Source organism: Brassica rapa, chromosome A09 (genome assembly GCF_000309985.2).
Source record: "Brassica rapa cultivar Chiifu-401-42 chromosome A09, CAAS_Brap_v3.01, whole genome shotgun sequence".
Lineage (NCBI taxonomy): Eukaryota > Viridiplantae > Streptophyta > Magnoliopsida > Brassicales > Brassicaceae > Brassica > Brassica rapa.
In genome coordinates, this window is record NC_024803.2 from 44117095 (window position 1) to 44139580 (window position 22486).

The following is a 22486-nucleotide window of genomic DNA, read 5'->3' on the forward strand; positions in this document are numbered from 1 at the left end:
ATAATTGTTAAAACCGCACCGCAATTAAACCACTTGTTCCGCATCGCTCAAACAACTCTGCAGTTGTCTTCTTTGTTTTTATTTTTGTATTATTTTATGTGCAATAATGTGAAGTGTTGTTTTATTTGCGTGAGCATTAGTGTGTTTTGTTCTCTGTTGAAAGAACTTCAAAGAGCAAAAAAAAATCAGACTTTAGTAAATAATTAGATATCATAGCCTTTTCAGATTTTCAGCTTTAGACTGTTATGTCAAATCTCAAATCCAGATTCAAAGACTCCTATCAATTAATCACTTCAGAACTTTTTCAAATACCCTTAATTAAAGAGACATAAATTAGTAATTACAGTCAAATCATATGTAAACGATTGGCGCCTTTTCGAATTTCCATTATTCTCTAAACAAGAAAAATAAATCTGACCGTCACCTTCTCTTCTTATACTAGTTGGGTTTCCCTTCCCTTCCCTTTTCTTCTCTTCCTCACTCTCTCTCATTCGTTTCCATCGAAAAAACTTGAAGATTGTGTGAAAATGAGTGCTGTCTGACTCAAAGAGAAAGAGGTATCAAAGAAGATGAAACTTCATGGCATGCCAGATCCTGTTTCTTCTACTCACTCTGATGTAAACCCTGAGGAGCTACGGACTCTTCTTCTTTCAAGAGCAACATTACTTTCTGAGACTGCATTGAAAGTTCTTCTTTGCAAACGAGATAAGCTTGTAATAACTCTCGCTCTTGATCAAAGATACACATGTACTCTAAAAAAAAGTTCTTCTTCTAAAGGGTTGCTCTCTTCTTCTCTGTGAATGCATGCATGCAGACTCTTGAGCAGCGGTCCATAGAAGATGAGATTGCCAAATGCGATGAACGCATGAAGAACATCAAAGGTTCTTTCCCTCTTTTGCCCCAACTTTGTTTCTACATAAACTTGAATGCTTATCGTACGGATTATACATATATAGGTGATGTGGAGCTGCAACTAGAAACAATACTTGATAGCTGTAACGAGGCATACCCTAGGCGTGGCCTTCAAGAATCTCATGACAAGTCAGCATGTCAAAGCAACAAGAGGATGAAGCTCTGTGAACCTATTCCTTGTACCAAAAGCATGTGTCAGGTAAGTGTTTTGAGAAACTCTTGTGTCTTTGATCATTGCATGTTGAAATAAAAAAAAAATTCATTTTTCTCTTATTTTATTGCAGAAACTTGATGATCTTTGCGTCAAGAATAACTGGGTACTACCAAGCTACCATGTGTCTCTATCAGATGGTAAGTTTTTAAGATCACATAGCAAATACATATCCTTTACTAACACAACAACTTACATGTGGATGTTGTTGCTTTGTCCAAATAGGTGGGTTTGAAGCTGAAGTAAGAATAAAGGAGACTCAGTTCGCTTACAAAATTCGTGGAGAAGAAAAGTCAGATGCTGAGGAGGCTAGGGAATCTGCAGCGGCTTGCTTGCTAACCAAGTTACACCAGAACACAACAACAGCCAACGATGTTTTAACAAATGACCATTTGAGGTTCATGCAAAATCATTGTTGTGTTTTATCTGTTTTAGGCTTGTCAAAGATATAACTTAGCTAAGACTTTCATATTCGGTTGCAGATCTTCTTCTTCTGTTAAAGTAACGAATCCGAGTGCACCCAGCGAGGATCCATTCAAAATGGAGAAGCAGACTAGTCTTCCACTTCAAACAGCAGTTTTGTTACATATATCTCTCTCTCTCTCTCTATTTGTAGTCTAGTCTTGAGATTAATCTTACCACTTTTGGATTGCTGAGTTTGTGCTTTCATTGACATTTTTATATTAGGATCTCGCCGAGGACATATACGCAGCCTTGGAGAGGCTTCGTTCTGATATTGTCAAAGCATCCCCTCACGGTGTCATGTCATATCATATATTTGCGTAAGTTTTAAAAGTTGAAGCTGCTACCAGATCATTATCAATTTTGATCCATGCCCCCTACAAAATATTAATGCTCGTGTGTTTGTGGTGGCAGCAATCCAACGCTTCAGAGGATCAGCAAAAAGATTCCGAGAAACAAAGAGGAACTCCTCAAGATAGATGGCCTCGGGATGTAAGTTTTTTTTTTGGCTTCCAGAAACTCTACTCAGTAATTATCAAAGCAATGATTTAAGAAATATTATGTGTATCTTTAAACTTGTGTTCAGGGCTAAAGTAAAAAAGTACGGTGATAGGTTGTTGGAAACAATAGAATCAACGATCAATGAATACAACGTAACCAATAAAAAAGGCTTCATGGAGTAAAGTGTGGGCATGGAGAAAGCTTTATTTGGAGTTTGAAGGACAAAGATGTGTTAGGAACTGAGGTAAAGAGTAATTACCTCGGTGTAGTTGTGACCACTCTGAAACTTTAGTTTCAAAGACTTTGTAAACTTCTAAGGCCTACTAGGTAAACCTTAATGTTAAGTAGATCAGAAACTTGTTATTCAGTGTTTAGTTTTTCATGCATCATCTTTTTAAGTGGCTGTGTCCCAGTTCGGTATGGTTTAAACAAATCTGCATGGTAACAAAACCTACGTAATGATTTTAAATCGGATGCTTTAATCTGAACAATCTGTCGTCCAAGAACAGAAGCAGCTTAAAAGTCATGCAGAAACTTGAATTGTCTCTTTCGTTTTTCTTTGCTTTTTTTCATTTTGGCTGCATTACCATTGGTGTGAAGTATTGTTGATTGTTTTATTTACCGTCTCTTTTATGAATAACCAGAACACAAACTGCATATGAATATGAGATTTTGGCAATTCACAAAAGATAAATTTTATTAGAAAGCATTTGAATAATTTCTAAGAATTAGATAGACACTACATTTGTGATTTACTGTTGAACAATTTTTCACACGATTGTTCATTCACCAAAATATTTTATTTAGTTCTCTTGCTAATTAGTATTTTTTTTCTTTGTTCTGAACTTTTCTACGTTCAAAACAGTTTAAAACACACAATTATAGTGCCTTGTTTAATAGATATCATAGCCTTTTCAGGTTTTTGAGCTATAGGCTGTTATGTCAAAATCTTAAATTAAATTAAAAGACTCATATCTATCAATCACTTCAGGAATCTCTAAATAAAGATAAGATCAACCTACTGTACCAAGACTGGAACTCTCTAGATACCCTTTACAGAGATACAAAATTACAGTTAAACCAAAATGTAAACGATTAGAGTTAGAGCCTTTTCGAATTTCCATTATTGTCTTAACAAGAAAAAAAAAGAAGAAGGAAAAAACACCCTTCTCTACTCACATAGAAAATAATACCAAGAAGATGAAGCTTAATAACATTCAAGCTCATGTTTCTTCTCCTCACTCTAATCTAAACCTTGAGGAGCTACAAACGACTATTCTTTCTAGGGCAAGATCACTTTCCGAGACTGCATTGAAAGTTCTTCTTTGGGAACGAGATAAGCTTGTAATAACTATAGACTTTGATCAAAGACACACATGTACTTAATTGATTGCTAATAGCATATCTAAGGCTTGCTCTCTTCTTCTTTGTGAATGCGTGCATGCAGACTCTTGAGCAGCGGTTCATAGAAGACGAGATTGCCAAATGCGATCAACGCATCAAGAACATCAAAGGTACTTTCCCTTTTTATTTTTGTGCTTCATTTCTACATGAACTTGAATGCTTATCGATCCCGGGGATTGTTTATATAGGTGATTGGAAGCTGCAACTAGAAACAATACTCAAGAGCTGTAACGAGGCATACCCGAGGGGTAGCCTTCAAAAATCTTATGACAAGTCAGCATGTCAAAGCAACAAGAGGCTGAAGCCCCTTCCTTCTACCAAAAGTATGTGTCGGGTAAGTTTTTGGTTAAACTGCTGAGTCTTTGATCATTTCACTTTCAAATAAAAAAAAGATTCGTTTCTTCTATTTTATTGCAGAAACTCGATGAAATCTGTCTAGAGAATAACTGGGTACTACCAAGCTATCATGTGTCTCTTTCAGATGGTAAGGGTTTTAGATCATATATGGCAAGCTCCTTTACTAACATAGCAATTTAATTACATGTTGTTGCTTTGTTCAAAAAGGTGGATTTAAAGCTGGGGTAAGAATAAATGAGACTCAGTTCGCTCACACTATCTGTGGAGAAGAACAGTCAGATGCTGAGGAAGCTAGGGAATCCGCAGTGGCTATCTTGCTTGCTAAATACGTTACACCAGAGCAAACCAACAGCCAACGATCTCGTACCAGAAGACCTTTCAGGTTCTTGCAAAATCATTGCTGTGTTTTATCTGTTTCAAGCTTGTTAAATATTGAACGTCACTAAAGAGTTGCATATGCAGATCCCCTTCTTCAGTAAAAGTATTGAAGCCGAGTACACCCGGTGAAACCTCAGAAATAGATCCATTAACATCACTTGCAACTGGAGATGTGGTATCTCTCTCCATCTCTCTTTGTAATCTAGTCTCATTTTTTCTGCTGAGATTATAAGATTATGGCTCATTGATCTTTTTTTTGTATAGGATCTTACCACCAAATTGTTCTTAGCCTTGAGGAAGCTACGTTCACTTCTTGTCAAAGAATGCCCTGGTGGTGTCATGGGAACTTATATATTCACGTAAGTCTTGATAAAAAAAAAACTATTTGTTTGCTTATTTTTTATGAATTATCAATTTGATCCATGCACCTACAAAATACTTTGTGTGTTGTGGCGGCAGCAACCCAACGCTTCAGAAGATAAGCACCAAGATTCCGAGAAACAAAGAGGAACTCCTTGAGATAGAAGGCCTTGGGAAGTAAGTTATCTTTGCTTCCAGAAACTGTACTCAGTAATCATCGAGATAAGAACTCAAACGAGTTTGATTACATTCATGTGTTATACTGTTATGTTTAAACTTGCGTTCAGGGACAAAGTAAGTAGGTACGGTGATCGGTTGTTGGAAACAATAGAATCAACGATCAAGGAGTACTACGCAACCAATAAGAAAAGCTCCATGGAGTAAAGTATGGGCATGTAGAACGCTTTATTTTGAGTTTTGAATGACGAAAGATGGGTTGGACATACGTAATAATTACCTAGGTGAAGTTGTGACTAACTTCTAATAACTTTTTAGTAAACTTAAAAAGAAAAACTTTTTGTAAACTTTTGCTTCACTTTTTGTAAACTTAAAAAAAACCTTAACGTTCAAACTGAACCTGATATAAATGTAAGGGAAAATAACAATCTCAAACTAAAACTGTAAACAAATAGTATGATATACAAAACAAAAAATTTTGTTTCAAAAAGATTTATTTTTATATTTTCAATGCATGGTTTATTAACTAATTGTACTAGTTAAATTTTTATTAGTTCAAAATTATGAAAAAAAAATAAACACAAAAAGTTACGCAAATTTAATGTGTTTTATTAAGATGTGTGAAATATCAATTATATAGTGAGTATAATTTGTTCTCATGTCTCTTATAAAATTACCAAGTATTAGTATAATCGTTTAGCATCAAGTAAGTATCTGCTTACTCGTGTACGGGTTGGATCCATCCGACAAGGAAGATGAGAATCAGCAGCATTGGTGTTCCCACCACCACGTTCTTCAGTAAACAGTATCACCATTGATCTTCTCAGTTCTCAAGAAACGTAGTAAAGAGATTAAGACACTTGTCTTCTGAGTTCTGAAAGACACCCACTTAACTGAAGAAAGAGCAAATTATGTATACACTATCTGCAAAGAAAAAAAACTCCCTAAAATACCCTCCAAAGAGCCAAAATATTACAGTGAAACCAACCTCAGGGAAAACAAAAAGTATTGGCGCCTTTTCGAATTTCTTTCATTATTATTTACACAAAAACACAAAAACAAATGCTTTTTGTGTTAACACATGAAGTAGTCTTTATGAGCTTCTTCCTCTTTGCTCCTTGTTGTCTCTCTCTGCCTATAACTTACAAAGCTGACACTTTCTCTAAAGTTTTCTCATTTTCCAGAAACGGCAATTAGGGAAATTTCATTACAAAGCCTAAAAGGGTTTCCTTTTCCGGTAAAGTTTCACACTTTCTCTTCATTTCAATCGAAATTAACAAAAAAGATCTCAACTTTAACTTCTCTCCTCGCTACAAATTTTGATGCAGTGAACCTTTGACGCTTAGGGATTGAGATTATGGAGGAAGCAGACTGCTCTTTACCTGCTTGTCCGACAGAGGACGCCATTAGAGCTTTGTTAGAGAACTTAGTCGACCCTTTGCTTCCACTCAAGCCTTCTCCAAGTAATGTTCCTTCCAAGGCTCTCCGTGAATCTGTGGCTAAACAGGTGAGTTTTCTAAAGTCCCTCTCTTGATGGACTTTAAAAATCTCTAATTTAGACATTTAAGACAATAAAGGTTGCGTCTTTATCTATCTTGGTGTTGATTTCAGGTTCATGCTGTTGTGCTGTTGTACAATTACTACCACAGAAGAGAGCATCCTCACCTAGAACGCTTGCCTTTTGAGTCGTTCCGTAGCTTGACTACCGTTATGAGACCTGCCCTGCTGCCTCATTTTAAGGAATCTGGAGAAGATGGAGTTTTGGAGAAGGTTATTGTGGATGCATGTAGTTTATCCATGAGCTTGGATGCTTCTTCAGATTTTTCCACCTTGAAGAAGTGGCCCATAAGGAAAGTTGCTGTCTTGTTAGTTGATTCCAAGAAGACTTGCTGTTATCTTCAGCACAGTTCAATCACACAAGGTGTGTGGTCACTACTTGAGAAACCCATTGAATGCCAGAGTGAAGAAGCCACTTTTCAAAAAGTTGCATTTGCTGCTATTAAGGAGGCCACTGGTTAGTATTAGTATGAAAGATTAATCATATGGTTACTGTGGTTGCATTATTAGTGAAAGTGGCTGAAGAAATTTTGAATCTTTTCAGGTATTGATCATAAAGACATTGTGATCTTAGAGAGGCATTTGGTACACTCTTTGAGTGAAGAGAAGACAACGACCAAGTTTTACATAATGAAATGCACTTCAGAAGACAATTTTCCAGGAGAGTTCCCTGTTGAAGAAGCACTTAACTGGTAAGTAGATTTTTGGCATTGTTTGGAAAGTGATATATTCATTTACAAAATTGATTTCAATATTTAAAGAGTGACTCATAAGATTGACAAGATAAGCCTCTTGAACTCGCTTTACTTCATTAATTGAATGATTAGATAATGAAGTAGCATGCAAGGGTCCTTTGTTTGAGAAACTTATAGATTCACTTATTATAAAATTGACTCAGATTATATTCTTATCTTTCCTTATCAGTTTCTTTTGCTCTTGTCTTCATAAATAGCATGCAAGGTCCTTTGTTTGACAAGAGCTTCTCCGAATGGTCTACAAATTCCATAGTTGAATACTTTCATGTTCTTCCATATGCCAATCTTATAGCAGACTGGTTTTCAAGGTATATGTGCACCCTTTTGTCTTTACAAATTGTTATTCTTTGCATCAGTTCTGAGTTTGTTTTGCACCTCTCCTGATTCTTTTACAGGCGAGAAGCTGCTGAGTTTGTGATAGAGAAAGAAGCAGAAGCTGTGTGTGATGAGCTGGAAAGCAATGGAAAGGCAGATGAGTCTGATATTTGTCACAAAGAAGACGCCATTAGAGCTTTGTTAGAGAACTTAGTCGACCCTTTGCTCCCACTCAGACCTTCTCCAACTGATGTTCCTTCCATGGCTCTCAGGGAATCTGTGGCTAAACAGGTGGTTTCTAAAGTCCCTCTGTGTCTCTTAGTCGACTTCATGATCTCTAATTAGACGAAAATACAACAATGTTGTGTCTTTTAGACCTCCCTTTTCTTTTGTTAACTTTCTGTGTGTTGCAAATGGTGTTGATTCAGGTTCGTGCTGTTGTGGTCCTGTATAACTATTACCACAGAAGAGAGCATCCTCATCTTGAATGCTTGTCTTTTGAGACTTTCCGTAGCTTGACTACGGATGTGAAGCCTGCTCTGCTGCCTCATTTTAAGGAATCTGGAGATGGAGTTGTATTGCTGGAGAAGGTTATTGTGGATGCATGCAGCTTATCCATAAGCTTAGATGCGTCTTCAGATTTTTCCACCTTGGAGAAGTGGCCCATAAAGAAAGTTTCAGTCCTGTTGGTTGACTCCAAGAAAACTTGCTGTTATCTTCAACACAGTTCCATCACACAAGGTGGGTGGTCACTGCTTGAAAAAACCATTGAAAGAGAGAAAGCTGCTGCTGCTGAAGGCCAGAGCGAAGAGGCCATCTTTCAAAAAGTTGCATTTGCAGCTGTTAAGGAGGCCACAGGTTAGTATGAAAGGTTACTGTAGTTGCATTCTTCCTGGAAGATGCTTATTAGTATTGAATCATTTCAGGTATTAATCACAAAGACATTGTGATATTGGAGAGGCATTTGGTACACTCCTTGAGTGAAGAGAAGACAACGGCCCAGTTTTACATAATGAAGTGCACCTCACAAGACAAATTTTCTGGAGAGTTCCCTGTTGAAGAAGCACTTAAATGGTAAGTAGATTTTGACACTATAAAGAAATTGATTGATATTTAAAGATTGACTCATAAATTTGGCTAGATGGTCTCTTTGAACTCTCTTTACTTCATTAGTTAAATGATCAGATGATATTATATCATTTTGTAAATATAGAGAGGCATTGATATTCCTAATCAGTTTCTTTTGCTCTTCTCTGCTTGAATAGCATGCAAGGTCCTTTGTTTGAGAAGAGCTTCTCTGAATGGTCTACGAATTCCATAGTTGAATACTTTCATGTTCTTCCTTATGCCAATCTAATAGCAGACTGGTTTTCCAGGTATATGTGCACCCTTATGTCTTTACAAGTTGTTATTCTTTGCATCAGTTTCTGACTTTGTTTTGCACCTCTCTTGATTCTGTTTGTTCTTTTCCAGGCGAGAAGACGCTGAGTTTGTGATAGAGAAAGAAGTAGAAACTGTGTGTGATGAGATCGAAAGCAATGGAAAGGCAGATGAGTCTGATGTTTGTCACACAGGGGACGCCATTAGAGCTTTGTTAGAGAATTTAGTCGACCCTTTGCTTCCACCCAAACCTTCTCCAACTGATGTTCCTTCCAAGGCTGTCCGTGAAGCAGTGGCTAAACAGGTGAGTTCTAAAGTCCCTCTCACTCTCTTGGTGGACTTCAAAATCTCTAATTAGACATCTAAGACAACAATGTTGTGTCTTTTAGAGTTCTTGATTTATGTTTTTTTTTTTGCAAATGGTGTTGATTCAGGTTCATGCTGTTGTGCTGCTGTACAATTATTACCACAGAAGAGAGCATCCTCATCTAGAGTGCTTGTCTTTTGACTCTTTCCGTAGTTTGACTACTGTTATGAGGCCTGCTCTCTTGCCCCATTTTAAGGACTCTGGAGAAGATGGAGTTTTGGAACAAACTGTATTTCTAGAGAAGGTTATTGTGGATGCATGCAGCTTATCCATGAGCTTGGATGCTTCTTCAGATTTTTCCAGCTTGAAGAAGTGGCCCATAAAGAAAGTTGCAGTCTTGTTAGTCGACTCAAAGAAGACTTCTTGTTATCTTCAACATAGTTCCATCACACAAGGTGTGTGGTCACTACTTGAGAAAGCTGCTGCTGCTGAAGGCCAGAATGAAGAGGCTATCTTTCAAAAAGTTGCATTTGCAGCTATTAAGGAGGCCACAGGTTAGTAAGAGAGAGAGGTTAACCATATGGTTACTTTGTAGTTGCATTCTTGGTGGAAGTTACTTAAACAGTTTTGAATTTTTTTCAGGTATTAATCACAAAGATGTTGTGATCTTGGAGAGGCATTTGGTACCCTCATTGAGTGAAGAGAAGACAACGGCCCAGTTTTACATAATGAAGTGCACTTCACAAGACAAATTTTCTGGAGAGTTCCCTGTGGAAGAAGCACTTAAATGGTAAGTAGATTTAAAGGAAGTTACAAATAAAATTGATTTCATATTTGTAAGATTTTGGCAAGATGGTCTCTATTGATCTTACTAATCAGCTTCCTTTGCTCTTCTCTGTATGAATATAGCATGCAAGGTCCTTTGTTTGAGAAGAGCTTCTCTGTCTCTGAATGGTCTACGAGTTTCGTAGTGGAATACTTCCACGTTCTTCCATATGCCAGTCTAATAACAGACTGGTTCTCCAGGTATATCTGAACCCTTTTGTCTTTACAACTTGCTATTCCTTGCATCAGTTCAGGAGCAGCATTGTTAATTGATTCTGTTTTTTCTTTTCCTAGGCGAAAAGACACTGAGTTCGTGATAGAGAAAGAAGCAGAAGCTGTATTTGATGAGAATGGAAAGGCAGATGAGTCTGATATTTTCGACACTCCTGGAAGAGGAGGAGATAATGCTACTTCAAAAAGGAGTAATGATACTAATGTATGTATTGGTAATTCTGATAACTGAGTTGAGGAAACTGGCTCTGCAGAAGAAAACTTAAACATTTAAAAAATTGCAGGCTAGAAAAGATGCTTCACGTAGCAGTCCTAAAGCTAGAAAAAAAGTTGCTCCCAAGTTCTATTCTCGTAACTTGAGAGGAAGAACAGTTCCTGCAGTGGAACCCCAGGTTGAAACGGTAGTTGCGTTGAAGGCTAATAATGCAGATAATGAAATGAGTCCTTGTAAAGATAATGGAGAGAGAGGTGGTATGGAGGTGAAAGTCTGAAACCTTACACTATTAGTTAGACATTCTCTGTTATTTATAGTATTCTTCATCACCTTTTTTGTAAATGCAGGTTGGGTCTGGTTCAAATTATCAAAGGGAAAGAGATAACCAGAGGAAGAAAGCTGTTACTGACAAACTCAAGAGCATTCTTAAGCTTAATAATGCATCTCCTGCTTCTGCTCGTGACTCTAACCTAAACCTTGAGGAGCTACAAACTACTCTTCTCTCTAGAGCATCATCACTCTCTGAGACTGCGTTGAAAGTTCTTCATTGCAAACGAGATAAGCTGGTAATAACTGTAGAATTTGATCAAAGATTATAGAATTTAATACCATATATTCTTATTTGCTCTCTTCTTACTTGGATCCAGACTCTTCAGCAGCGAGACATAGAAGACGAGATTGCTGAATGTGACAAACTCATCAAGAACGTCAAAGGTGTGTATATACTATTATACTTACCTTTCTGACGGAGTTTTTATTTTTGTATGAACTTTTGAATGCTTTATCATGGGTGTTGTATAGGTAACTGGGAGCTGCAACTAGAAACAATACTTGAGTGTTGTAATGAGGCATACCCGAGGCGTAGCCTTCAAGAATCTCAAAGCAACAAGAGAGTGAAGCTCTCTGAACCTCTTCCTTTTACCAAAAGTATGTGTCAGGTAAAAATTTTGGGTAACTCTTTAATCTTGATTACTTCCGGGTTCAAATAAAAAGATTCATGTCCCTTATTTGTTGCAGAAACTCGATGATTTATGTCTGGAGAATAACTGGGTACTACCAACCTATCGTGTGTCTTCAACCGATGGTAATGATTTGAGCTCATATGTGAAATTCATGCTCCTCTACTAATTCAAAATCTTTTTGTGGATGTTGTTGTTGCTCTGTCCAAACAGGTGGGTATGAAGCCGAAGTAAGAATAAAGGAGATTCACTTTGCGCATACAGTTTGCGGAGATGAAAAGTCTGATGCTGAGGAAGCTAGGGAATCTGCGGCAGCTTGCCTGCTACGTAGGTTACAACACAACACAAGACAACAGCCATCAACTTCTCGTCATGATTGAGTGAGATCCAAGAGAAACTGAAGAGGACCAAACTAACTTCCAACATGAGTAGAAAAAGGTTGTAAAGATCATTAAGTTCACAGCTTTTGGACCTGTTTTAGATATTAAGTTGCAAGTTTAACTTTACAAGAAGATTCTACTGATGAACTACTTTTTTGTTCTTGCAACTTCTCCAGTCAGACAAAATCCGGATTTGAAAGTATAAAAACTTTGGTTCCTTTTCATTCTTTTCTTACCAAATCTATAACCTAGTGAAACGATATGAGAAAAGATTAGCCTCAGAAATTCGCCTGAAGCTGGGCGAATTCCGATAAAAATCTCAAAATTGAATGCTTAGGGCTTTGATCATCATCACTAAGCCCTTTCTCCAAAGTCTCAAGAACACCCTTCATGATTCGAGTATAAACCCTCTCCATCTGCGGGATGCTGTAGTTTTCAGTACGCTCCATGAGCATTCCCTTCACAGATTCTATCCCGCTTGATATGTCTTCGTCTGACTTCACTGAATCTCGGGAACAGTCACCAATCACTTCTCCCCCACAAGTCTCCTCCTCTTTCCTCGACGGCTGCTCGCTTTGATCTTCTTCATCACCATCTGCTGAACAAGGCGCTGGTGAGTTTGAATTGCCTGCTGCTTTCACAGATGTCATTTCTACGTCTGGATCTTGGTGTTTGTCTGCAGCAGAGTCTGTTCATCATAATATAAACACAAACAATTATTGTTCAATATCCAGCAACAAGTTTGATTCTTCACATGTAACCAACTATGCGTTTCCAGAGGCATGTTACCTGTAAAGACAACATCAGCTGTTTTCTTGGGCATTTTAAGACCTTCATAGTCTCGATCTATATTAACCTCTGGCTGCAGATTTCGAAGTCGGGCACTTGATCTAGTAACAGTCCCCATCTGCACCACAGGAGCTAAACCAAGGATAGATCCACTCAGGTCATCTGGTATCTGTGAAGGGCCACCTTGAGCTGCGATCTTATCGCAATATGTTAGCAATGCTGGGTCCATCTGCGACAGCATCCCAAGCACCTGAAACATATAGATAATTATGGCTTCAGAGAAAAGCTCTGAGGGATGATACGCCTGCAGAAAAAAAAAATCATGGAAAGAGACTTGAAAACATACTACATCTCGAAGCTCATAGGCTCTACTGACAATTCTCGCTCCAGCATAATCATCTCCATTGTAAGCCTGGATAAATGAGATCAACATGAGACCAAACTTTCTTCCAAGGTTTTATAGCCAATTAAAAAGAGATGTGCTGTTAAATAGGGGTGCACCTTGGCATTTTTTACAATGAGATCAACATCTTGCAAAAACGGTGAACAAGTGAGGTACTGGCCAGCATCGACACGCTGCAGCAGAGTAGCCGTATCCATTGGATTTTGAATTATTGAGCGATAGTTTGGAGCATCCTCGTCAGTAACTGGGAAATGGAATGCGCTGAATCTTTTATCATATAGTATCCTGCACAACAAAAATATCCCACAAGTTATAATATATACTAAAAAAACAGTAAAAAGATACAACTAAAACGCGCTCATCTGGAATATATCCAAGAAACCAACTGTGCTACCGCATAAGCATATATAGATATAAAAAGAACATTTGAGACTTGGGCGTAGTAGGCCTTTCATAAGATTATGGGTCGAGCAGACACTTTGAATGGATGTTTATTGAAAGTCAAGGCCAATGTACATTTACCTATTGCAAACATCCCTGAGACACATACGCAATCGTCTGAGGGCATGCTGCTCTGCTTCCACCTTGGCCTTTATTTCTGCGGGTTTTGGACCAGTAGGTTCTTTTACAACCTTGGGAAGTTCTGGAAGAGCTTGTGATCCATCAGGTTTGCCATTTAAGCCGGAAATGACTGAGAGAGCAGCTTCAATCAAACGGTCAAAGAACAAAGACCTGTCTTCGCTTGATGGTTTGTCCACAGTATAGCTGAAAGCAAAGTTACACAGTCTAAGAAACTAAGTAGAAAACCACAAGCGTGAATGGAAGACCAAAAGAATGAAAAAGTTACACTGATCGATTGTCAAATACTGGCTGGTCTTCAATGTCAGATAATTCACCATAAGATGTAGCAAGTAACAATATGGGTAGATTTGATGGCAATTCTTCTAATAAAGTCAGAAATACAGCCCTAAGCTGTTCATGCGCCTGCAATCATCAGTTCAAGAACATTAGACTGGCAACTTAAAACTCAAACCAGTTCCTGCTACAACCAGTAAGACAACAAAATGCATTATAGTAAGCAAACATGCAAACATTATCTCCCCAAGTAACTGCAGCAAAATGAATTTAGGTAGTAAGAAATACACTTACATTTTCCCACCAATTATTAAACATCGGTATGTAAAGTATTGAAGGTGTTGTTCTCCTAGCTTCAGTAAATATATGTACTAACGCCTCCTCCGGGGTCTTGGCACCAGGATCCGAAAGAAGAGATGGAAGTCCCAAAGAATGAATAGGAAACTTTTCTAGCTCATGTAGAATAGCAGGTCCAAGATGATCCTGTTGAGCCAACAAGTGAATTTAGTTCATAATAATAACGACTTGTGAGGATAATCACAAGAAACGACAAGCAATTACCAGTCCAACTCCTTCACCACCAAGGAGCAGAAGGCGAGGACGGTAAACTAGAGGAATTGCGGATCCAAATGAAAGCATTGACAGCTTGGTGAACTCTGATGACATTGCTGACGAGGGGAAAATATCTGATATTAAACTCATGGATTTAAGGAGGTGTCGATGTAAACATGGCAATACAACCGGAGAGAGTGGTCTGGATTGCACGACAGACCCTCTATGGGCAGCAGGAGTTATAGCTGACATTGCCTCTACGAAGTGGCTTTTGCCAACTTTAACCAACCCAACATCTATGGCATATTTATCATCACTAGTATAAACTTGTGGATATTTCTCACGAAAAGCACGAATGGCAGCTTCAGTGCACAACGCTTTTAGATCAGCACCACAATACCCTACACAACTAGCAGCCAGTTCCTCTTTCAGTTCCATAGTAGGAGGATTCTTCCATTTACGAGTGTGGATATCCAATATTTCAGCTCTTGCTTCGCAGCCTGGTAAAGAAAAAGTGAACTCTCGATCGAATCTACCAGGGCGACGTAATGCTCCATCTATAGCATCTACCCTGTTTGTTGCTCCAATGAGAACAACTTGACCCCGTGAGTCAAGGCCATCCATCAGCGCCAGCAAAGTTGAAACAATAGAATTATGTATCTGTTCTTGTTTGCTAGATCTTACGGGAGCAAGACCATCAATTTCATCAAAAAAGATTATCGACGGCTGATTTCGCTGAGCCTCCTCAAAGAGTAGCTTTAGTTGTCTCTCAGCCTCGCCAACCCACTTGCTAAGGACATCAGCACCCTTCCGCATATAAAAGCTAACTTTCTGTCCAGCTTTTGAAGCAGCACATGCCAATGCTCGAGCAATCAGTGTTTTGCCAGTGCCTGGAGGACCACACAGCAATACTCCTCTGGGAGGAGTAATGTTGTAACTTGCAAAGAACTCTGGGTACAACAACGGAAAGAAAACCATTTCCTTCAAATCATTAATGTACTCGGACAGCCCACCAATGTCGTCAAAATTTATATCCTCATTGATCTGCAGTGGCTGAATATCTGCACCGCCTTTAGAGCTTGGCCCAGCAGTCTGAACCCCGGAAGTTAATGCAGTTAAACCATCACTCTGGTGACCCCAACCAGAAGCTCCAACATTCAACCCCAACGAACTTGACCCGTGCATGTCCATACCCCCAAATAGCCAAGGTGGTCCAGATCTGTTTCCACCTCGAGCCCAGGGAATTGCAAGGCCCTGGTCCAATTCATCCACAAGAAGAGAATCATCTGAATCATCTGTTCTTGTAGAGCGGTGGCGCTTGTGAAGTCGAGACCCGCCTCTCCTGACATCCCTTCCAGCCCTGGTGCCCATGCCTTGATGCAACACTCTCCGAGGAGATCTAGGTTGTTGTTGCTTATTAAATTCTTCTGTAGGCATCCTACGCACTTCATCACGGTTTCGCAGATCATATCTCTTTCTTCCCTCCTGTTCTTCATCAACATCATCATCACCATCTTCTTCTTCTTCCTCATCTTCGCCATCACCCTCATCTTCTCCATTACCCTCGTCTTCACCCTCAACCTCGTTTTCGCCATCATCAGCATCATGGTCATCTAGTTCATTTCCGTTCTCGGTTTCATCTTGGCCATCTTTCTCTTCTGATGAATCTCGATTGGCGCCAGATTCTGTTTTCAGTCGTTTATTAGCAAGTATCTTTGAACGACGAGGACGGAGGCCTTCCCGTCGTGGTGCCGATTCAGCTTCCATTGTCTTTCTACTTTTTGAAGTTGAGAAATTTCGATGAACTCCATTATTGACCCTACTCCTCGAAGTTCGATATGCTGGACTCTGAAAAAATAATCAGAAACTTATCCTCAGAAGGCATACCACACACAGTACATAAAAAATAGATTTCAAGAGGCAGATAATCCTGACCATCATATCTTCATCCTCCCCTCCAGAACTGTCAGTATAGTCTTCAAGATTTACAGAAATTCTTCTCTTCCTCGTGGAACGCCGGAGGTCAGACGCATCTGGCTGCACGTCATTAGCAATGTTATCAAACATTCTGGTTCAATCAGACTAATATAAACTGTATGGGTCAAACCCCATTATCGTTGGACAGTGATGATCATCTTCTTCTGAATGAAACATCAAATAATTGGCACCTCAACTAAACACTGGCATCAACTTAAAACACAAAGGGAGGAGAAACAGTCTTAATAACACTAAACTTAACAGCACTAACTCCTCTTTCCACTCATTCACATAAGTAGACTAAACTACATCCAATGACATAGGTATTTAGATGGTCCTTACCGCAGCATTTGATGCCCGTGCTGGCTTGTTCCCTTTATGAAGCATCTTTGCAATCTGCGAAGCTGCCGTTCTCGTCTTTGTGTTCTTCCTTTTCCTATTATGCACCATGTTCGGTGAGTAGTAATAGCACGAGCGACCATACAATCTAGGCCTCCTCCTAAGCCTATCACTGCTTCTAACAGGCTTAGCATCCGTCTCATCTCCTTGACTCAATCCCTTCGGAAGCATAGAGAAAACGCTAACTAACTCTGATTAACTATCTTCTCCTTCCATAAACTACAAAACACACACAAGATTCACAAATCACATTTCAAATACACATGCAGTCACATAGATAAACCTCAGAAGGGACGTTACTAAACCTCAGAGCACTTACAACGAAAGTACCTAATCAAAAACCCTAGAATCTGGAAGCGATCAGTTCAATCTAATCTAACGATTATTCCGATAACGTAGAAGAGATTACTCCTTACGAACAGCTGTAACAGACTGTTTATCCGATTGCATTAGCTATAGAACTCAGAACGAGCTGAATCAATTACGATAATGCGAAAAATCGAGCGAGCCTAAGAGATTGATGATAACGTGGAGACGCGAGTACCTGAGGATTGGAGAAGGTGAGAAGAGAGGAAAGATCCCGAAAAGTGTCAGTGGAGAGAGACTGGAGAATTTTGCAGGTTCGTCTTCGTTTGCTCTTTTTTCTTTTTTTTTTCTTCGAGCGTTTTTTTTTCGGCTGCTGCTTTAATAAAAGTTTCTACAACGCTCTCTGTTTGGGCTTTGGAGTATCTATATCCCCCTACCTTTCATAAGCCCGTGGATATTCTCTTACGAGTTTGGATTATTTCGAAACTACTCCCCAAAATCTATCATATATCACAAATTAACCGCATAACTTTCAGTTTGTTTAATTATAACACATTTTATTTCCAACTTTAAAATAAAATTTTGAATAAAAATATTCAAACGGTATTTTATTTTTTACTTTATATATAGAATAATTTATTTTATTTTTTTGTTTATTACTTTATTTTTCGTTCTTAAATTACTCTATTATAGAATGAAAATAGGGTGAACCATTAGTAATAGCACACTACGAGCAACAATAAGCGATAGTAGCGAATTAAATTTTAATGACCAATTATATCATCATAATAATTAAGTTTATTCCTAATATAAATATATGAGATCATCACGGATCTTCAGTCTCAAGTCTCAGGCTCTCAGCCTCTTCTTAAGTATCTGAGAATATTTAAATACAAAACAGAATGCTCTTGCTCTTCAATTTTCCATAAAGCTATACAATTTGTTTAAAACAATTTATCTTTTACAGAGGACTAATCACAAAATGGTTTTGAAAAGTGATCAAGGAGGAGACTCCAGAGCCACAAAAACAATTTAAACTTTCTTGCTTTTGATAGGTTTCTTCAGTTTGGATATTTTGCTTGGGGTCTCTTTGAAGGCAGAAGGGCAAAGCTCACTGATACTACAAACTCCGCAGCGTGGTCTTAGCGGTGTGCATATCTTCTGTCCGAAACCTACCTGTAGTATATGAGTTTCAGACCAAAAAATGGAGAAGTGGATTCAGTGGAGTTATACAAAGGACATGCTCATAATATTATTTTCATGCATTTCTTAAAAGTTGGAATCTCACCAAAAGAAAGTTAATAGCGACCCATTCTTCCTTTGGAAGCCATTGTTGCAGAGCTACTCTAGTTTCCTCAGGGGAAGACGTTTTCTGGTGACAAAGAGCAAGACAAAACATGAATAGAATCTTTATTAAAAGTGTTAAGAGCTAGTCTTTATCAAAGGATGATGTTTGAGAAGCACACCTGTTTCGTTCCTGGTTTAGTCACCCAACCAAGCCTATTGCAAATGCGATGCACATGTGTGTCTACGCAGATCCCTTGAACATCGTTCCATGCTATATGCAAAACCTATTGCATGACATCACAAGAAACCTTTGAGAAACGTGCATCTCTCTTACAAAACTGACTAGTATTTCAAATTTTACCAGATGAGCAATCTTAGGACCAACTCCTGGAAGTGAGAGTAGCTCTTCCAAAGACCTTGGAATGTCACCTTCATATTTCGTGAGACAGATTTTCGCAACTTTCTTCACATTAGTAGCCTTTCTAGTATAGAACCCGACCTAAAAGTAAAGGGCAAGTAAGTTTCATATCAAAAGTAAGTCTCATTCCTTTCCATAATCCATTTGTTGAAAACTTGGCATGAAGTCATAGAGGCCTTTAATAACAAGAAGTAAGATAACATACTGGGTAAATCAATTCCTTTATGGTTGATTCATCGGCTTTATCAATGGCCTCAGGAGTGAGAAGGCCATTTAAACGAAGACGTTCTACTGCCGCTGCAAATCAGAAGTGTCTAATATAAAATCAGGAAACTTGAAGTTCCAGAATATACTAGAATGGTGAAATTAAGTATTAGGCAAAGCAGTTTAAAATGGAGACGCACCACCAGTAACGTGATCTTTAGTCTGACTTGAAAGAAGTGTTCCTATGAGGACATAAAATCTCCTTTCCTACAAATATAAATAAGAGATAAGATAAGAAGCAAAAAAATAAAAAAACAAGAAGGGCAAAGAACTTATGAGATGTAGAAACAATCCAACACTCAAGATATAGATCAATTACCAGATGGAGTAAGTAAGATATTATACCTTGGGAGGTAAAAAGCTTCCGGTTCTATCACAATTAACAGGATCAACTGTTGCTTCTTCTGGAGAACTCATTTTTCGAATACCCTCGAGCACCTTTTCCCAGTTCTCAGGTGGTTTGCCTATATATAATATAACATCTTAGGGAGGGACATCATATTTATTTCCGATAAAGAATCCCAGATGCATGCCACTAAGACTAGTATTATCTCGTGAAAGCCAACCTGCTGTTCTGATCGACGACGATGCGGATGTGCTAGCTTCTGTTGATTTTACATACGAGTTTAGTTTTGACGTCCCTGCAAAACCATTTCATACAAGAACTTCTACTATCAGTTGGAGCGTAGCCACAACAAGTTTTTCGCTCAGACGCATTATCCCTACTCTTTTTTTTTAAACTCATCATCAACAATCATTTCACCAATAAACTGGATACAAACACTTGAACCACAAGAGATTATACCACAAATACAAAGGGATGATCTAGTATTACCCTGAATCACTAGTTTGATCCAACGTTACCTAATCAAAGTCCCTTTGTATATATTAAGCCATTAAGACATCTAATGAGGAAATGTACTGTATACGCTAAGACTTACTAGGAGATACATTTGTCTTCTTGTACGAAAGATCTTCTATATCTGGCAATACTCCACACATCTCCTGCATCATTACATAAACAAATAGAAGAAAAAAAGTGAAAGTTAAAACAGAAGCTTTCTACAGATTACAGACCAAAAGGGTCAACGAATTGGCTATAAAGCTCTAAACTTTCAACATCTATCATAGTATTTTGAAAATTGTTACTTTATGGCTACTGCTTGAATCCAAAACTTCTTGCTTTAGCCTTTTCCTCCTTAGAGGTGATACTCGAGTCTCAGACCCGGAAGCTCCATTGGCTGATTCTGATATTAAAACAAGCATTGGATTAAACAATCTACGCAATTCGATCAAAATAACAAAATTCACCATAAAAATCCAACCTGAATTGGAATTGGAATTGGAATTGGAATCGGAAGGAAGAGTTAGGGATTCTGCGGAGATGGATCGAGTAGAGTACATCCGGCGATTCATAGCACTAAAAGCTCGAGCGGAGGAGGTGAGAATCATAAGAGCTTTTACTTTCATTCAAATTCAAAATGACCATTTACAAACAAAGCTTAAAGCTCCTCCTAAGAAAAGAAAAACTATTTATTTTTAATTTTAATCGTCCCTCAATGGACCAGTAATTTGATTGGGCCCATTTACTTTCCAAGCCTAATTACAAGTTTGATTGGGGCGATATTTGAATATGGGTTACAAATGATACCCAAATCAACGAATCAGAGAGTTTCGCGCCTTCTTACAAAAGGAAATAAAATTACTAAGAAAATATATTAAATTTAGTAATTAGCTTATTGGGCGGAAAGTTCTGTTTAGGGCATGATTAATACAGGTTTTTTTAGGAAGTGTCTTTTAACGGATTTAAGGAACTTTTCTTAGTTTTTAACTAAAAAAAAGTAAAAAAAGTCTCTTAGGTCATATTTATTGGGAGATTATTAGGATGAAGTTCTTAATGTAATATAAGAACTGTTTCTTAATTTTTAACTAAGAAAAACTAAGAACCGTCTCTTAAATATCTTATTTAAGAGTCATTTATTAGTTTTTCTTAGTTAAAAGTTAAAAGACGGTTTTTATATTACACTAAGAACCTTTAATAAATATATCATTAGACCATGATTAATGAGAGTTCTTAGGAGTAGGATTCTTATCGTAATTTAAGAACCGGTTCTTAACTTTAACAAAGAGAAAAGTTAAGAGCCGGTTCTTAAAAACTTAGTTAAGAACCGGTTCTTAATTTTTTTCTTTGTTAAAGTTAAAAACCAGTTCTTATACATTAAGAACCCCATCCCTAAAAACCTTCATTAACCATGTTCTTATATTTTTTATTTAAAAAATTTATTTTAACTTTTTTTAATTAAAAGTTAAGATACGTCTCTTATATTCGCTAAGAAACGTTTCTTATATTCGCTAAGAGGTTCTCCGCAAAAGACCTACATTAATCGTGGTCTTAACTTTAGGCCAGGTGTGTGTAGCCATTCAAGGGTTAAAAGGAAAACCGAAAGCGTTAGATCGTGTGGATCCCACCATTGTCTCCGTTATGGCTCGCACCACGAGTGCAAGTGGTCAACCTCAGCTTTACACAGCAACCGAGTTTTAATATTTTAATCTAAGAAATATAACATTTTTAAAAGAAAAAAGTGTATTCGGTGGAATTTAGTTTTCGTTACTCCTAAAATTCAGTAGGTTCATTTTTAAGAAGAAAAAGCTCCTAGCATTTCATTTGTAGATACGCCTGGAAAATAGACATAAATGTAGAAAAAATTGTGGACCATGTATTAATAATTGTGAGCTCAACAACAATAATGATGTGACTTTGTAATCTTCTCATACCAGCTAAATTATAGAGCGACAGAGACAAGGGAACGTGGGTTTGTTGGTCTATATTCATCTTCAGTTTAGGATCTCTCCGTTCGTTTTCATTCACGTGTTCCAAGTCGCAACTCTAGCTGTATATCTTTGGTGTCACAACCATGTCCTTACATTGACACCATCAATGGAGGATGTAGCATATAAATTTAGAGAGGACAAATCACTCATAAATATAAAAACCAAGGTTAAAAATGTAATTTTAATAAGAGACAGTAGGAAAATTTTGGGTATACTGTATAGTCTGTATTACAAAAGAAATTGGAAATTTTGTGGGCAAATGCGACCATCTTCGCACACGTACATCCGCTATTGACACCATTTTTCTAAAAAACAACCTAATGAAACATTGGATTTGGCACTTACATTTTTGGAAGTTATATAAATATAAGTTCCTAAATTTTATTTAAAAAATATTTTTATCAAAGTTTTCAGTAAATAATTATAACCCCGATTTTTTCTCACAATTCATACAAAAGGGACTCCTTACAAGTTACAACGTGACAATTATATATTTGCTCATAACATATACATGGCTCAAAAAGCCTGATAACCGCATAACTAGTGGTGCGCATCTATCTATATCTATATACATTTTAAAACTAATGGCTGATTAAGGTGGACATGTGACTTGAGAGTTACGGATGATTGATCATTTAAAAATCGAAAAACTTTCTATAAAATCGTTTTTATTCTGAAGTAATGATAATTGATACGAAAGTAATTACTTGTGGCCGTGA

The 22486-nt window shown here is 37.8% G+C and overlaps 3 protein-coding genes across 9 annotated transcripts; 1 reads left to right on the forward strand and 2 right to left on the reverse strand.

The window, feature by feature from the left end:
* Positions 1–36: 36 nt before the first annotated feature.
* LOC103843582 lies at positions 37–11887 on the forward strand. 6 transcript variants are annotated; one of them, XM_009120320.3, is made up of 21 exons: positions 1213–1263; positions 1349–5999; positions 6091–6269; positions 6374–6776; positions 6864–7011; positions 7272–7382; positions 7470–7680; positions 7818–8247; positions 8316–8463; positions 8655–8765; positions 8863–9073; positions 9204–9630; positions 9719–9866; positions 9986–10102; positions 10196–10337; positions 10417–10611; positions 10694–10912; positions 10994–11060; positions 11148–11284; positions 11364–11430; positions 11519–11887. In XM_009120320.3, exons 3-21 carry the CDS (start codon positions 6120–6122, stop codon positions 11683–11685), a joined length of 3609 nt encoding a protein of 1202 aa, XP_009118568.1. In that variant the 5' UTR covers positions 1213–1263; positions 1349–5999; positions 6091–6119; the 3' UTR covers positions 11686–11887. The 6 variants fall into 6 exon arrangements, 5 of the variants coding, with proteins under 5 accessions (XP_033135612.1, XP_033135611.1, XP_018510382.1 ...); XR_628127.3 differs by having other exon boundaries at positions 37–5999; positions 11148–11273; positions 11519–11698; XM_018654864.2 differs by lacking the exons at positions 1213–1263; positions 1349–5999 and having other exon boundaries at positions 6022–6269.
* Positions 11742–17501, reverse strand: LOC103843581 (ATPase family AAA domain-containing protein At1g05910). The gene is made up of 11 exons (XM_009120319.3): positions 17205–17501; positions 16604–16879; positions 16220–16321; positions 14294–16132; positions 14027–14215; positions 13725–13861; positions 13400–13642; positions 12976–13162; positions 12821–12886; positions 12475–12724; positions 11742–12373 (listed from the first exon to the last, which is right to left on the reverse strand). Exons 2-11 carry the CDS (start codon positions 16829–16831, stop codon positions 11964–11966), a joined length of 3651 nt encoding a protein of 1216 aa, XP_009118567.2. The 5' UTR covers positions 16832–16879; positions 17205–17501; the 3' UTR covers positions 11742–11963.
* A 298-nt stretch (positions 17502–17799) lies between these two features.
* LOC103843583 (endonuclease III homolog 2, chloroplastic) lies at positions 17800–22322 on the reverse strand. 2 transcript variants are annotated; one of them, XM_009120321.3, is made up of 11 exons: positions 20261–22322; positions 20085–20182; positions 19877–19940; positions 19502–19576; positions 19281–19399; positions 19076–19142; positions 18877–18968; positions 18615–18752; positions 18433–18537; positions 18255–18338; positions 17800–18142 (listed from the first exon to the last, which is right to left on the reverse strand). In XM_009120321.3, exons 1-11 carry the CDS (start codon positions 20403–20405, stop codon positions 17999–18001), a joined length of 1131 nt encoding a protein of 376 aa, XP_009118569.1. In that variant the 5' UTR covers positions 20406–22322; the 3' UTR covers positions 17800–17998. The 2 variants fall into 2 exon arrangements, with proteins under 2 accessions (XP_009118569.1, XP_033135614.1); XM_033279723.1 differs by lacking the exon at positions 19502–19576.
* Between the last annotated feature and the right edge of the window lie 164 nt (positions 22323–22486).

Coding starts and splice junctions, on each gene's coding strand:
- LOC103843582 (XM_009120320.3), top strand. CDS start 6,120: ATGGAGGAAGCAGACTGCTCTTTACCTGCTTGTCCGACAGAGGACGCC. Junction 7,681..7,817: donor GGGAATCTGTGGCTAAACAG/GTGGTTTCTAAA, acceptor GTGTTGATTCAG/GTTCGTGCTGTTGTGGTCCT. Junction 10,913..10,993: donor ATTGCAAACGAGATAAGCTG/GTAATAACTGTA, acceptor ACTTGGATCCAG/ACTCTTCAGCAGCGAGACAT.
- LOC103843583 (XM_009120321.3), bottom strand. CDS start 20,405: ATGAAAGTAAAAGCTCTTATGATTCTCACCTCCTCCGCTCGAGCTTTT. Junction 19,143..19,280: donor GAAGCTTTTTACCTCCCAAG/GTATAATATCTT, acceptor TTATATTTGTAG/GAAAGGAGATTTTATGTCCT. Junction 18,969..19,075: donor TAAAGATCACGTTACTGGTG/GTGCGTCTCCAT, acceptor TCTGATTTGCAG/CGGCAGTAGAACGTCTTCGT.
- LOC103843581 (XM_009120319.3), bottom strand. CDS start 16,831: ATGCTTCCGAAGGGATTGAGTCAAGGAGATGAGACGGATGCTAAGCCT. Junction 13,643..13,724: donor GTATTTGACAATCGATCAGT/GTAACTTTTTCA, acceptor CTTTGCTTTCAG/CTATACTGTGGACAAACCAT. Junction 12,725..12,820: donor CCTATGAGCTTCGAGATGTA/GTATGTTTTCAA, acceptor TATATGTTTCAG/GTGCTTGGGATGCTGTCGCA.